The 16,566-nt window shown below is 44.2% G+C and overlaps 1 protein-coding gene across 3 annotated transcripts in view; it reads right to left on the bottom strand.

Moving 5' to 3' along the window:
• PDE8A (phosphodiesterase 8A) overlaps window positions 1-16,566 on the bottom strand; it is a 143,875-nt gene that overhangs the window by 16,645 nt on the left and 110,664 nt on the right. For all 3 annotated transcript variants that reach the window (XM_067029979.1, XM_059057286.2, XM_059057283.2), the window contains 6 exons: window positions 15,062-15,139; window positions 10,377-10,447; window positions 9,935-10,099; window positions 8,483-8,531; window positions 8,102-8,237; window positions 6,319-6,517 (listed from right to left, as the gene is read on the bottom strand). In XM_067029979.1, coding sequence (XP_066886080.1) covers window positions 6,319-6,517; window positions 8,102-8,237; window positions 8,483-8,531; window positions 9,935-10,099; window positions 10,377-10,447; window positions 15,062-15,139 — 698 coding nt within the window. The remainder of the gene's footprint in view (window positions 1-6,318; window positions 6,518-8,101; window positions 8,238-8,482; window positions 8,532-9,934; window positions 10,100-10,376; window positions 10,448-15,061; window positions 15,140-16,566) is intronic.

Raw genomic sequence — 16,566 nt, 5'->3', positions numbered from 1 at the left:
AACACATGGAGGCTAAACAATACACTACTTAATAACGAAGTGATCACTGAAGAAATCAAAGAGGAAATCAAAAAATACTTAGAAACAAATGAAAATGGAGACACAACCACCCAAAGCCTATGGGATACAGCAAAAGCAGTTCTAAGAGGGAAGTTTATAGCAATACAATCCTACCTTAAGAAACAGGAAACATCTCGAATAAACAACCTAACTTTGCACCTAAAGCAATTAGAGAAAGAAGAACAAAAAAACCCCAAATTTAGCAGAAGGAAAGAAATCATAAAGATCAGATCAGAAATAAATGAAAGAGAAATGAAGGAAACAATAGCAAAGATCAATAAAACTAAAAGCTGGTTCTTTGAGAAGATAAATAAAATAGATAAACCACTAGCCAGACTCATCAAGAAAAAAAGGGAGAAGACTCAAATCAACAGAATTAGAAATGAAAAAGGAGATGTAACAACTGACACTGCAGAAATACAAAAGATTATTAGAGATTACTACAAGCAACTCTATGCCAATAAAATGGACAACCTGGAAGAAATGGACAAATTCTTAGAAATGCACAACCTGCCGAGACTGAACCAAGAAGGAATAGAAAATATGAACAGACCAATCACAAGCACTGAAATTGAAACTGTGATTAAAAATCTTCCAACAAACAAAAGCCCAGGACCAGATGGCTTCACAGGCAAATTCTATCAAACATTTAGAGAAGAGCTAACACCTATCTCCTTCTCAAACTCTTCCAAAATATAGCAGAGGGAGGAACACTCCCAAACTTTCTATGAGGCCACCATCACCCTGATACCAAAACCAGACAAAGACATCACAAAGAAAGAAAACTACAGGCCAATATCACTGCTGAACATAGGTGCAAAAATCCTCAACAAAATACTAGCAAACAGAATCCAACAGCACATTAAAAGGATCATAGGGCTTCCCTGGTGGCGCAGTGGTTGAGAGTCCGCCTGCTGATGCAGGGGACGTGGGTTCGTGCCCCGGTCCAGGAAGATCCCACATGCCGCAGAGCGGCTGGGCCCGTGAGCTATGGCCGCTGAGCCTGTGTGTCTGGAGCCTGTGCTCCGCAACAAGAGAGAGAGGCCCACGTACCGCAAAGGATCACACACCATGATCAAGTGGGGTTTATTCCAGGAATGCAAGGATTCTTCAGTATACGCAAATCAATCAACGTGATACACCATATCAACAAACTGAAGGAGAAAAACCATATGATCATCTCAATAAATGCAGAGAAAGCTTTTGACAAAATTCAACACCCATTTATCATAAAAACCCTGCAGAAAGTAGGCATAGAGGGAACTTTCCTCAACATAATAAAGGCCATATATGACAAACCTACAGCCAACATTGTCCTCAATGGTGAAAAACTGCAACCATTTCCACTAAGATCAGGAACAAGACAAGGTTGCCCACTCTCACCACTCTTATTCAACATAGTTTTGGAAGTTCTAGCCACAGCAATCAGAGAAGAAAAAGAAATAAAAGGAATCCAAATAGGAAAAGAAGAAGTAAAGCTGTCACTGTTTGCAGATGACATGATACTATACATAGAGAATCCTAAGGATGCTACCAGAAAACTACTAGAGCTAATCAATGAATTTGGTAAAGTAGCAGGATACAAAAGTAATGCACAGAAATCTCTGGCATTCTTATACACTAATGATGAAAAATCTGAGAGTGAAATTAAGAAAACACTCCCATTTACCATTGCAACAAAAAGAATAAAATATCTAGGAATAAACCTACCTAAGGAGACAAAAGACCTGTATGCAGAAAACTATAAGACACTGATGAAAGAAATTAAAGATGATACAAATAGGTGGAGAAATATACCATGTTCTTGGATTGGAAGAATCAACATTGTGAAAATGACTCTACTACCCAAAGCAATCTACAGATTCAATGCAATCCCTATCAAATTACCACTGGCAATTTTTACAGAACTAGAACAAAAAATTTCACAATTTGTATGGAAACATGAAAGACCCCGAATAGCCAATGCAATCTTGAGAATGAAAAATGGAGCTGGAGGAATCAGGTTCCCTGACTTCAGACTATACTACAAGGCTACAGTAATCAAGACAGTATGGTACTGGCACAAAAACAGAAATATAGATCAATGGAACAGGATAGAAAGCCCAGAGATAAACCCACACACATATGGTCACCTTATCTTTGATAAAGGAGGCAAGAATATACAGTGGAGAAAAGACAGCCTCTTCAATAAGTGGTGCTGGGAAAACTGGACAGGTACACGTAAAAGTATGAAATTAGAACACTCCCTAACACCATACACAAAAATAAACTCAAAATGGATTAAAAACCTAAATGTAAGGCCAGACAGTATCCAACTCTAACAGGAAAACATAGGCAGAACACTCTATGACATAAATCACAGCAAGATCCTTTTTGACCCATCTCCTAGAGAAATGGAAATAAAAACAAAAATAAACAAATGGGACCTAATGAAACTTAGAAGCTTTTGCACAGTGAAGAAAACCATAAACAAGACCAAAAGACAGCCCTCAGAATGGGAGAAAATATTTGCAAATGAAGCAACTGACAAGGGATTAATCTCCAAAATTTACAAGCAGCTCATGCAGCTCAATAACAACAACAACAAAAAAACCCAATCCAAAAATGGGCAGAAGACCTAAATAGACATTTCTCCAAGGAAGATATACAGATTGCCAACAAACACATAAAAGAATGCTCAACATCATTAATCATTAGAGAAATGCAAATCAAAACTACAATGAGATATCATCTCACACTGGTCAGAATGGCCATTATCAAAAACTCTAGAAACAATACATGCTGGAGAGGGTGTGGAGAAAAGGGAACCCTCTTGCACTGCTGGTGGGAATGTAAATTGATACAGCCACTATGGAGAACAGTATGGAGGTTTCTTAAAAAACTACAAATAGAACTACCATACGACCCCGCAATCTCACTACTGGGCATATACCCTGAGAAACCATAATTCAAAAAGAGTCAGGTACCAAAATGTTCACTGCAGCTCTATTTACGATAGCCAGGACATGGAAGCAACCTAAGTGTCCATCAACAGATGAATGTATAAAGAAGATGTGGCACATATATACAATGGGATATTACTCAGTCATAAAAAATGAAATTGAGTTATTTGTAATGAAGTGGATAGACCTGGAGTCTGTCATACAGAGTGAAGTAAGTCAGAAGGAGGAAAAACAAATACTGTATGCTAACACATATATATGGAATCTAAGAAAAAAAAAAATGTCATGAAGAACCTAGGGGTAAGACGGGAATAAAGACAGACCTACTAGAGCATGGACTTGAGGATATGGGGAGTGGGGAGGGGTAGGCTGTGACGAGGTGAGAGAGTGGCATGGACATATATACACTACCAAGCATAAAGTGGATAGCTAGTGGGAAGCAGCCGCATAGCACAGGGAGATCAGCTAGGTGGTTTGTGACTGCCTGGAGGGGTGGGATAGGGAGGGTGGGAGGAAGGGAGATGCAGGAGGGAAGAGATATGGGAACATGTGTGTATGTATAACTGATTCACTTTGTTATAACGCAGAAACTAACACACCATTGTAAAGCAATTATACGCCAATAAAGATGTTTAAAAAAAAAAAAGGGCTAAAGAACTCACCTGTCCATCTGGGTCAGGAGCCAGGTTTTGAAGAAATTAGTTGATAGTTTAAAAACAACTCCCATGGTACTGACCTCTCTTTTGGTTTTCTACTTCCAGCATTAATTTGATTTAAAACTTTAAGTACAGAAGTGTTTGGTACTTTCTTCTATTAATCTCCATTTCAAATATGTGTATTTCTGTGTTTACTGTGTTTTTTGACTAGTTTGGCTAGAACTTAATTCTCTTGGTTGTTTCAAAGAATCATTCTGGATGATCACTTTGCTCTCCCCATTTTACAAGTTTTGATACATAGGTTTCTCATTTTGTTGTTTACTAAACTGTTATTTTTGGCTTTATTTCCTTGTTTATCCCTAAATTGTTTGAAATATTTTCTCATTTGTAGTGACTGACATTTTAAATTTAACTTTTAGTTATTAAATTCTAGTTTTTGTTGTGGTTAGAAAATACAGACTATGAAATTTTGAAGTTTATCAAGACAGTAATTGTGTCCTAGTATAAGATCATTTTTGGAAATATTCTACAAACACTTGAAAAGAAGGTGTATATCTAATAAATCAGTCTTGTAAAATTTATTTAAATTGAAATTCAAGCTTTATCTTTAAATGGGTGAATTTTATGATGTGAATTATATCAATAAATGCTATTAAAAATTAATGTTAGCTTTCTGAATATATATTTGTATGTTATCTACAGGGGAGTTCAAAATCAATAAATTACAGCAAAAGTTAGGTTGTCTTTACATGCGGAACCATATTGACACAGACATCTCTCCTCTGCCATTTGTCTTAATGCTTTATAAAAACAGCCCTCTCTCTGGACTCTTATTCTGCCTACAGTCTTAGTCATGACCTTTATTAAAACAACAACAAAATCCAAAAAACCAAACTAGAGGCAAACAGAAAGCGCAAAGGAGAGACCCAGCTCTGAGAAGACAGGATTTCAGGGTGAGGAGTGACTCAACATGTCTACGTGCTGGAATCACCCCCGTACGCTGCTCTCGTCCCTACAACTAACTAGTCACAGGTACAGATGAGGAAGGGGGACCGGGATGCAATGGCCCTCACTCTGCTGACTGTCGGGGCTGGTCCTGGCCACCATGTGACCTTCCTCAGATGCCAGGACATCAGGCAGTGATGCCTCACTGTCTCATTCCTCACGAGGCCCTGTTTTCTTAGGTACAAAACCAACAGTTTGATTCATCTGCTCTCAAGTATACAATACTTCTGAAAGTGAAATGGCCACGCACTAGAGCTCCCTGGACCCTCTGTGCCATTTTATGATGGATGCTGAAGGAAATAACACAAATACTTTGGCAGGTCTAGTTGCTGCTTCAAAATTTCCCCAATGAAATAATTTACAACGTGAAAAGGCTTTCTAAGGAAGCTTGGTTTGGGAGTGGGCAGTGAGTAACATTCCTTGAATGGAACCTTTCTCCTGTGACGCTCTCCTTACGCTCTCCTTACTGTGACCTACTCCCATACCCCTATGGCCTCAAAGCTGGAGCTAAAGCTGCTCAACGGCCCCCAGGCAGACCCTGGGCCAGTTCTGAATGGTCGCCAGTAGGTGCCAGTGGCTACTGCACCTGATGCTAGGAGCCTCACCCTTCCTCCCCTGCGCTGATGTGATGGAGCAGGACGGGCACTGGGCTACTAAAGGAGCCTGCTGTCCAAATGGAGTGGACAGTACAATCAGGAGGGTGCCCAGGAGGGTGTGGGGATACAGAGGAGGGTGCCCCAGTCAGAGTTGTGGGTGGAGGAGGGTACCCCAGGGAGGGCTTACTAGAGGAATAAAGGCTGGTATCGATTCCTGAAGGGCAGGGGGAGATGTGAGGGAAGCAAAGGGAACAGCATGTCAAGGGCAGGAGCATTAGAACTAAAGTGGTTCAGCACGGCCCAAGCATGGCCTGTGTGTTGCGAGTGGTGCACACCACCTGTGGGGTTTAAAGGTTAATCCTGTGGGAGATGGGAGGCTGCTCCTGGGACCCATATGGTCAGAGCGAGTTTCCTAGGAGGCCGGGTAGCCAGGAGTTCTTGTTTGGCACCTTCTAGACAACAAATGACGGAGCCCTCACCGGGACGGCAGCAGGGGCGTTGTGAGGAGAAGACGCTTCTGAGAACACTTACGGGTTGTAGTCAGCAAGGTCAGATGACCTACCAGACCAGGTGCTGGGGGCTGGAGGAGAGGAGAGAACTGAAGATGACCCCAAGCTTCTGACATGGGCATCTGCTTAGATGATGGGACTCTGGGCCAGGAAGGTGACCCTGGGGGGGAGCAGTGCTGGGCGAAGATGATGAACTTGGTCTCAAACCCCACGGACTCTGAGGGATGTGGGGGCCCTAAAGGGGCCATATCCAACCTTGCCTGCAGGGTCAGAGTGAGACCCCTCAGAAAAACAGCCTTCTCCTGTTCTTGCTGGCTTCCTCCCCGGGGACCAAATCCTGCTCCTTATTCTTCCACAGAATGGCTGGGGTCATGTCATGAATTCATTATCAACTCCCCAGAGCCACAGCGTGGCCTCCTGCCTGACTTCTGTGGCCGCCCCCTTCCCAGGCCAGGCTGCAGCCGTGCGGGGCCCTCCCGAGCAGTCACACTGCACAGCAGCCCGCCCCACTGCTCCTGCCTGTTAAGCGTGGAGCACAAACGCAGCTCACCTTTATCCTCTCTTTGCAGAGAAAATAGGCGGTGGCGTGAAGCACATCCGCAGAATGTGTAGAATTGTGGTAGGGGTTAGAAGCATGATAATTGGCTTCGATAATTTGCAGCCATGATCTCAGCGTTGTCTCAGAGCATTTTAAGACTTCACAGACTCCGAAGCGAACAAATATTTTGAGACCAAGATAAATCAAAGGCCTATAGAGAAAAACGTCCACAGTGTTAAAACAAAGCAAAGAAACAGGCAAAGTGCTGGATCTATTCAGATCCAACAAGCAAACCCAAGCCAGACTTCAGAGAGTGTGCAGGGCAGCAAAGTGGAGCCTGTGCAGGTGGCACATGGGTGGCACGCGGGTGGCGCTCCGTTGCCCTCTCTCCTGGTAGCCAATGCCAACCTTGGGTGGAGCCCAGCTCCAATGCTGGGAGCATTCACCTGGTGCTCCCCACTGGCTGGGGTGAGGTTTGTTCACTCTGCCTTCCTGGTGCAGACTCCTACTGACACTTGTAGAGTCTTCCAATCAACATGCTGCCAGGCTAAGCCTGTTCCACCTTAAAACCTATCCTCTCCTTTGGACTTGCTGGGCCTATGTCATTGGCCAGATGTCCTGTGTGGGAGAAAACCACAGTTCCTGATGACAGCCTATGAGCCAGATGCTGACACATGTCATGTGATGGTCTCGACAATCTGGAGGTAGGTGTTACAGTATGAGGAGGTTTCCCCAGAGAAGGTGACACACTGGCCACCAAATCAGGCCCTTCCTTGAGAAGTCACCTTCATCCAGCATCTGGCCTTTGCTTGGAAGATCAAGAAACTTGGCTCTGCTGAGGCAGCATCCAGAAGTGGTCGGGCTCACAGGACTTGAACAGACCTGCCTTGTCCCAGTTCACACAAATACAACGTACCAGTATGTAAACCAGGTACCCAAAGCTCTGTTTGCCACGGGAATATTCTTTTCTACAGTCCTTGGCTGTGTGGGGTACCTGGACGCAGAATGTTTTAGAAGGTTGACTCACTGTGAGCGTGAGCCAAGGGTAGGGGCTGGCTTGGGGACCGTCACCCAGACTGGGATGAGACCTGACGAGTTATCCCATGGCCAGCAGAGCACACCTCTCCTGCAATGGCCTTCTGTCTGCCAGGGTCCAGACCTCACCCTCCTGAAGGTTAACACTGGCTGGCATCAGGCCCGGACACCCTTTCCTGTGTGCCAAGCCAACCACATGCCTTTGGTTGACCATGCTTCTCCAGCAAGGTACAAAATTGAAGGTAAAATCCCAATCCCACCCTCCTCTCAGTGACCACACTCAGATCAGGATGACTGGAGTTTGGGGTGTCCCCATGCCTGTCACCAAAACAGCAACCAAGATCTGGGGATAGCTCTTATCAATGTGTATGTTTGTGTATTTCTAATTTTTAGTTCTAGGCTCTGAGTGGGGCTCTTTGCTGCTATCTCAACATATCACTACCTACAGGAGAAATTATTAACCATATTTTACAGGGAAAAAACCTCCGCTATTTGGAGAGGTTAAATCACTTGCTCAATTTCATGCTTGCTCTCTCTGCAGAAGTCACAACCAGGCAGACTCCCCTTGGCTTCTCACTGATCCCCTCGTTGAGGCCTAGGCCCTGGTGACTCAGGGCACCTGCTGCCCTGCTGCACTTTCCTGAGCCTCCTCCCTGATCAGGGACTGGCTCTGTGCAGAAACCATACTCCTTGGGTGGCTTTCTCCACACCGGCCCTTGGAATCAAGCTCTCTTGTCTGCCGAGCTCCACATGGACTCACCTTTTATGAGTGGCAGCCTCCAGTTCAAAAATATCAAAGTCCCAGGATTCCTCATTTTCCATGGCCTGAGTTATCTGTGATGGGACGTCGTGAAGGGAGGTGGGGGTGATGACACTGCTGGAAACCTGTTGAAGGTCTGCAAAGTGATGTGATTTGGAGAACAAAATTAATAGGCTTTACAGCATTAACTGTTCCTTAGGGAGAACAGTTCTGCTTCAGGGGACAGTTGCTTTGTTTCTCATTTTTGATGATATACCAAAAAACTTCTTACTGATAAAAAAAATTATCTTAAAACTTTTATCTGAAAAATTTATTTTCATCACTTAAGCATGGCTATTATAATAGTAACAGTTGTCCAAAAAACTATAAAGGAGAACTTACTTTTTGTTGAAAGAACATACTCATTCCTGGATGGTCTTCGAAAAACATCCTGATAAAAATCAAGGAAACAAGAGAAAGGGAAGTCACAACTATTCTTTACTCCTTGAAAACCCCAGGACAGCGGGTCCCAGAGGACACTGCGGGCAGCCCTCTCCATCGATGCATGCCGAGGCTTCCCTGTGATCACCTCTGCGGCCACTCACCCAGGAGCACACAGCCTGACGCTGGAAGGACCTGCTCAACTCAGGGGTAGGGGCATCACCAGGATGGCGAGCTTGGGAGACGCCCCAGAGCCCAGCGTCCTGCTGGCACTCAGGACCCCGAGATGACGCCCCTCTGCCCTCAACCCTTTCCCCCCATTTCCTGCCACCCTCCTCAACACTCGTGGACACCAGCCTTCCTCAGGAAAACTAGATTCTTCCCTGCTCTCTAAGGATCCTTGCTCCACCCCAAGCCCCTGAGCGGCCCCTCTCCTCAGCCCTGCAGTGCTTTCTCCCCACCCTGCCTCTCTTCACCCCTCACCCCCCGGGCACTATCCCTCCCCGCCCCTCATCCTTTCTCCCCACCCCCTCACCTACAGGCTGGAGGAGCCTCTGTCTCAAACAGACAAGACCACAACTAGACATCATCATCGCTGGGAACCCTGTACCCATCTGATTATTGCTTAAAACCTTATTTTTATGAAATCAAGTGACTTTAGAAAGCAGGAATTAAGGGGGGGGTGAATTTTTACTTCTGAATTTTGTCACCAAGACAAAAAAGGTGACAGATGGCAATGGAATGATCTGTATTCCACAAAGTTGTTCTTCCCCTGGAAGGCCTCTATACTAGATGAGGTGGAGGAGGCATCTACACCCCTCAAGAGCCCATGGTATAAAGCCGCCTTCCAATGAAATGGTTCCAAGGCCTTCTTTCCCATGAAGTCACCAAATCTGTATAGGATGCTCTAGAGGGAAACCATGCCCCATTCACTGGTGCCTCTTTTTTTTTAGGGGGGGCGGGGTGAGGGCCACGCTGTGCGGCTTGTGGGAATCTTAGTTCCTGGACCAGGGATCAAACCCGTGCCCTCTGCAATGGAAGCACAGAGTGCTAACCACTGGACCACCAGGGAAGTCCCCCTGGTGCCTCTTTAGACATATACAGTCATTCTGTTTTGTAATATGGTATGGAATATTTCATAAATTTTTCTTTTCTGCCCCAGTTTTCAAAATCTTAAAACTAGCTAGCTGTCTAGAATGTGCTCCTCCCTTCTCTGCTTCAAGCTGACGTCCCCCTGGGCGGTAGGCAGCAGGTGGGTGATGGCTTGGCCAGAGGGCAGCAATGGAGGGCTTAAGCCTTGACTGAGCCCCCCACACAAAGAGTGCTGTGTAGGCCAGCACATAAACAAATAACCTCTGAGAAAACAAATGAGAACAGCAGGATCTAGCCAGCAGCCTGGTCAAATATACTTACAGACATTAAGCCCCCAACAAGGTCAATGGCATGAGGATCATCGTCCTTAGCATCGAACTGTGGTGAATATAATTCAGTGGTTCTTAGAATTTCCAGCACACGATCTAAGGCTTCTGTCACAGGCATGGGACTGCTTTCCTGGGCAGCACTGATAATATTGATTGCCTATAATATGGAAAGAAAAAGACCTAAGTTTCATAATCTTAAAGACAGTGGGAAAGCAATCCAGAGAGTCAGGCTGGCAGTAGGGCTCAACGCTAACTTAAGGCTAGTTAAAATGCTCATGTCACACATCCTCTCTCTTCAGACGAGCCAGCTCCATACAACTAGGGGAGCATCATTATTGTTGTGGGTCCCTTGGTGGTTCTTCTTGCGGAAAACAATCAGCCAGGAGAACAAGAGACTTCCACGCTCAATGGAGACCGACCACAAACTGTTTCACCTTGGTGATGGGCGCCTCTATCTTCATGGAATGTATCCGGGCCATGGAAGAGCGTCGTCTCTGGCTGGAAACTGTGGAGAGAGCACGTGATACAGAAATCAGGGTGTGCACAGCCTTGGGTATCTGTCTCCCTTCCTGCTCCAGGCCCCACCCAGCGTGCTCAGCTGCACAATGAAGGGGTAGGACCAGAACTACCTGGTCGCTGAGCTTCCTTCCCATCCTAACAAGCTTGGGATTCTGGCATCACCAACTCTGCTTCCTTCAGTTCTAGGCACTAGGATGCACGTGCGCCCACAGACTGAAATTCTGAGGTCACAGGCCAGAGAGAAAACAATCTAGCAAGTCAAGGCCAAACAGTTAGCCTCTTTTTGTGTTTCTAACAATAAGGCTTTATAATTATTCAGCTTGCTGCTCTCCAGGAGTGAAAATGTTCTGAAAGACAATGCCACAGAGGCTCCTTGTTTCATATATGGCGGGAGCAATAAATACAACTCAATTAACTGAAATACATGAATTTGTGGTTCAATTTTTCGACGCATCCTTTGGTGCTTTCCACTGTTATGCTTAATCTAGACGGATTAGGTAAATATCTTAAGTGAGGCGGGCAGCAAATCTTAGACTCTAAAGTTTGTTTATTTTTTGTTGCTCCTGTCAAGATCCAGTTCCTTTGGGGTGGGGAGAAGCCTGGGCAGTGAACTGGCAGGAAAAAATATTCACATAGTGTTCTGTGTCTCTCCCTGAAAGCCCCACTGTCAGGCCAAATGCTGTTTACCAAAGGTCTTAAAGGACCACAGACAGTTCCACAGCCTGATGCGTCAGCCTTATTTTACCAAACTGGGGCCCAAGGAGAAACAACCAAGATTAACCCACTCAGGGGCTCTCATATGCTCTAAATTTCAGAGACCAACAAAACTCCTTAAATCTAATTTTGGTGATCAGCACATGGTTGCCATCTTTCCATTTTACTCAACAAGGTCATTAAACCAAAAATAAAAACCACTATTCTATCACTATATCATAAAAAGACCTGTACTCATTTAAAAATATGATGAAAGTGACATATACTTATAAAGACCAAACAATAGTGTGAATGCAATAAAGAAAAAGAAATAAAAGGTATAAAGATTGTCATGACTATGTATGCAGAAAGTCTGAAAGAATCTACAAACACTACTCTTACAATCAATAAGCAAGTTTATCAAGGTTACTGGGTACAAGGTCAACACACAAAAAGTTAATTTCTATATACTAGCAACAGTTGGAAACTGAAATAAAAAACACCATTATGACAGCATCATAAAAATCAATATTTAGGAATAAATCTAATGGAAAGATATGTAAGATTTATACACTGAAAATTCAAAACACTGCTGAGAAAAAAATAAAAGACAACCTAAATAAAGACAAAGAGCATGTTCATGCTTTGAAAGACTCAGTGTTACTGAGATTTCAATTTTCCCCAAATTGATCTATAGATTTTAGACACTCCCAAATAAACTCCCAAGAAGCTGTGTGTGTGTAAACTAACAAAATGATTCTAAATGTTATATAGAATAACCAAGATAATCTTGAAGAACTTTATACTACCAGATACCAATACTTACCATATGACTGTATTAATTGATCGTGGTATCAGTGCAAGCAAGGACTAACAGAACAATGAAATAGAGTCCAGAAACAGGCCATATATTTATAGTCAACTGGTTTACAATAATGACACTACTACAAAAAATGGTTTTTCAATATGGTGATGGGCCAGCTGGGTTTCCCAGTAGGGGGGGATACTATTAATCTTTGATCTCTACCTTCACTAGGTGGAAAAACTAATTTGAAATGGATCACAGACCCAAAGTGAAAGATAAAACAATAAAGCTTCTAGAAGAAAACATGGGGGAATATTCTTCATGACCTTGGGAGAGAGAAAGATTTCTTAAACAGGACACAAAAAAGCACTAGCTATAACAGAAAACACTGATAAAATGAACTTGAAGATTCATTAAGAACCTCTGTTCATTAAAAGACCATTAAGAGAGTGAAAAAGCAATCCACAGACTAAGAACAGTATACTTGGAATACTTATATCCATATCTAGAATATAAAAAGAATTCCTACAAACCCACAAGAAAAAGATAAACAACCCAATGATAAAAATGGGCAAAATATTTGAACATCACGTCACAAAAGAGGATATCCAATGGCCAGTAAGCATATGAAAGGGGTGCTCAACCTCATCAGTCATCAGGAAAATTAAAGTTAAAACCACTTCCAGTAGAATAGCTAGAGTTTAGAACACTGGTATAACCAGGTGTGGGAGGATGCAGAGCAACTGGAACTCTCATAGATTAGTGATGGTACATGGTACAACCCACACTGGAGAATTGTTTGCAGCTACACAAAGGCCCAGCAATTCCACTCCTAGGTAGGAGATGAACACACATGTCCACACATACAAAAAATACTTGCATAAAAATATTCACAGCAGCCTTACTCTGAACAGCCCCAAAGTGGAAAGATGAACACAAAGGGCCATTAATAAGATAATGGATAAGCAAATTGTGGCACAGTCATACAATGGAGTACTACCAAGCTACAGAAAAGAATGGTAGCACCTAGCAACAAGGATGAATCTCAAGAACACTAAAATGAGTGAAAGATGCCAGACACACAGAGAGCACATACTATACGACTCCATTTCTATGAAGCACAAGAAGAGGCCAAATTAACTTATAGTGCAAGAAATCAGTGGATGCCTCTGCATGGTGAAACATGTGTGCAAGTGCAGGCCTGCACGTGGGTATTTTCTGTATCTATTTTGGGCTGGGTGGTTACAGTCTATACAGTTCAATGTACAGAACTGTCAAAACCTATTGAACTCAACACTTAATATGAATTGTATTATATGTAAATTATAAGTCAATTAAAAAGAACAGTGGTTAAAACCCACAAACATTGGGCTTCCCTGGTGGCGCAGTGGTTGAGAATCCGCCTGCCGATGCACGGTACACGGGTTCGTGCCCCGGTCCGGGAAGATCCCACATGCCGCAGAGCAGCTGGGCCCGTGAGCCATGGCCGCTGAGCCTGCGCGTCTGGAGCCTGTGCTTCGCAACGGGAGAGGCCACAACAGTGAGAGGCCCGCATATCACACACACACACACAAAAACAAAAAAAACCCTCACAAACATTAAAAGAAAAGTGTTTAACTCTCAAAAGTACAGAAATAGACAAAGTAATCCAAAGGATGAACAGAAGTCAGAGTGTGGCAGTAAAGACAGTTTGGGGCACGAGTGACCTCGCCTCTGCTCTGCTGTGCCCGAGGGCCGTGACCATGAGGGCCACAGTGAGGATGGTGACGGCTGCTGCCACGACCCCGGCCAGGCACCATGCTCACTCATTTCATCCTTACGTGGTCCTCTGTGGACAGCATAATGACCCCCATATGATGAGGAGGAAATGGAAGCACAAACGTCTACCCCCAAGGTTGCACAGAAAGTAGATGAAGCTGGGACATGAATCAAAGCAATGCTGAGGCCAAAGTCCACACTCTTCCCTGTAACACCACTTTGCTCTCTGCCCTTGCAGCAGGGGTGGGATCCGTTTCATCCTTCCAGTGCAAGGGACACACAGCATATCTTCCGATCCTCACAACAAACCCATGAGAGAAGTGAGACACTGGATCTCCACTGTAACATCTGCAAAGTTTTCGCTGTTTATCTAGTAACAATCAGCTCCCTATGCTTCCCAATTCATCTCTGAGTCGAAGAAAGTACATAGCTAGCAGTAATATTTACCTCCACACTATCTATAATTTTCATTGCATTTTTAAAACTCCTAGATCATTCAGGCCACATATCTACATAACCATTAAAACATTATATTCCTCTTAGAACTTAAATAATATTTGCTTATGAAAAGTCTTTCACATCCCCAAATGCAGCTTACTTCCCCACCAAAAGGTAAGCTTCCATGGCAAATTGCAACCCACAATGGGATATATCGTTGAGAACTTCCAAATGCATTACTCATAAAATTACAACAGATAAACTGACATCTGCTGTTACAGTTTAGAAAATCAACTAGAGGACTTCCCTGGTGGCGCAGTGGTTAAGAATCCGCCTGACAATGCAGGGGACATGGGTTCGATCCCTGGTCTGGGAAGATCCCATATGCCACGGAGCAACTAAGCCCATGTGCCACAACTACTGAGCCTGCGCTCTACAGTCCACGTGCCATAACCACTGAAGGCCCGGTGTGCCTAGAGCCCGTGCTCCACAACAAGAGAAGCCACTGCAGTGAGAAGCCCGTGCACCGCAACGAAGAGTAGTCCCCGCTTGCTGCAACCAGAGAACAGCCCGTGCAGAGCAACGAAGACCCAACTCAGCCAAAAATAAAAAAATAATTAATTTTTTTTTTTAAAAAAGAAAATCAACTGGAGAACAGATGGTAAAATGTATCTTTTTTTTTTTCTTTATTCCCTGACTCCGTCAAAAGGGTCAGAATGGAACCCACTGGCAAAGGAGTTGGGGGTGAGGGAGAAATGGACACAGACTGCTAGAGGGTCCCCTTCCCTCTCCTGAGCTGGAGGCGGGCAGTGACCCAGAGATAAGACTGGGGAGGTAGTGTCACACGTCTCGATGGGTTCAACACTCACAGGACCATGCCTTCTCCCTCTTGTCTTTGTCACCTACCTTTGCTTGTTCGAGAGGCAGCAGTTCTGACATCTAGTGAGCTTTTTCTCCTGTCGTTATGTTTGCCTGACTGATTATCTGTGGAAACAATTAAATTATAAATTACCTCTGCAAAGGGATTTTAACAACCTATTAGGAAACTTACCAATATAAAAGTTTTAAAAAACAAAATTTAAGAATTAGAATACCATTTAGGATGCCACAAAAATCAACGGAGTGCACAGAGATGAAGCCTTATGAACAATTACGTTTTAAGGGAGGCTGACTTTCTCAAAATGTGCCACCTGGTACAGTCATAAAGTAGTGCTTTTCAGTTTCCAGATTATGTAATCACAGAGTCCCATGATGCAAAAACTAGCAGAAAATGAACTCAAGAGAATTTCACCTATTATATTTCTATGTAATTGAATAAAGTGGTGGGAAAATTTTGATCTCCATCCACCCTCGCCCCAGAGGAAAAAATAAAAAATCTTTTTGGTATTTTTTTCTACAATACAAGCTCTAAAATGTCCCCGGGAAGAATGTGCCTCTCTTTGGGAGGGTAGTACAGGAGCACTAGTCTGGGGTGTACTTCCCTGCCCCCTCTTCCCGTGGATGGCACCACTGCGTTTCGAGGCCCAAACAGGGCTTGTCTTGGACTCCTCTCTCCCTCACTCCACGCCAATCAATGACAAGGCAAAGTTGACCTTCCTTCTCGTGCCCTCCTCTGTGCACCTGCCGGGTGTCACACGTGGTGGCAACCCTCTCCAACCTGTCGCCATTTCACAGATGAGGAAACTGGGAGCCGCTGTGCAGACGAGTGAGCACACAGCTGGCGCTCGAGCTCAGCTCTCCACGCCTGCAGCTTCTTCTGTCTTCTCTGCCTTCTCCCGGCTTCCTCATCTGGATTCCTGCTCACAAACAGGATCCAAAGGCAGGCCCTTGGTACTCCTCCCCACCATCCAGAACCTTCTCCACTTGCTATCTGCTACCTTCTCTTCCATGTGGGCACTGGCAGTGACCTTGTCAAGGTCACTGATGACATCCCTGTTGCTATAACGGAAGGACACAATTCAGTTCTTACCTGACTTGTGGTACTAGACACAACTGATCATACTTCCTGGAGACTCCTGGTTTGCACAAGTCCAACGCTGGCTTTCCTTGCATCTCTTATTGTTCCTTACTAGTTTCCATCATGATTCATTCTCTCTTCCTCAGCACCCCTGGTGTTCCCAAAGGTTCAGTCCTCTTAGCTCTCCCTCTCAGACGACGCAATCTCCTCAGGAGACCTCATTCTTTTCTACAGCTTTTCCTAATTCCTGTGTTGCTGTCTTAATCCCAGGCCATTCTCCTGAGCTCCAGACTTACATCTTAACTGGCCACTCGTCACCTCCATCTGGACACCCTCAGGAACTTCAAACGAGCTCACTATCCAAATGAACTCAGTATCTTCTCCTAAATCACTGCTTATCCCAGGTTGCTGAACGGCATCTACCTTTTTGCTTAAGTTGGAGACAAGTCATCCA

This window comes from Kogia breviceps, chromosome 3, assembly GCF_026419965.1.
Source record: "Kogia breviceps isolate mKogBre1 chromosome 3, mKogBre1 haplotype 1, whole genome shotgun sequence".
NCBI classification, from domain to species: Eukaryota; Metazoa; Chordata; class Mammalia; order Artiodactyla; family Physeteridae; genus Kogia; species Kogia breviceps.
The sequence above is the reverse complement of the archived record's forward strand: the minus strand, read 5'-3'. Positions and strand labels throughout refer to the sequence as shown.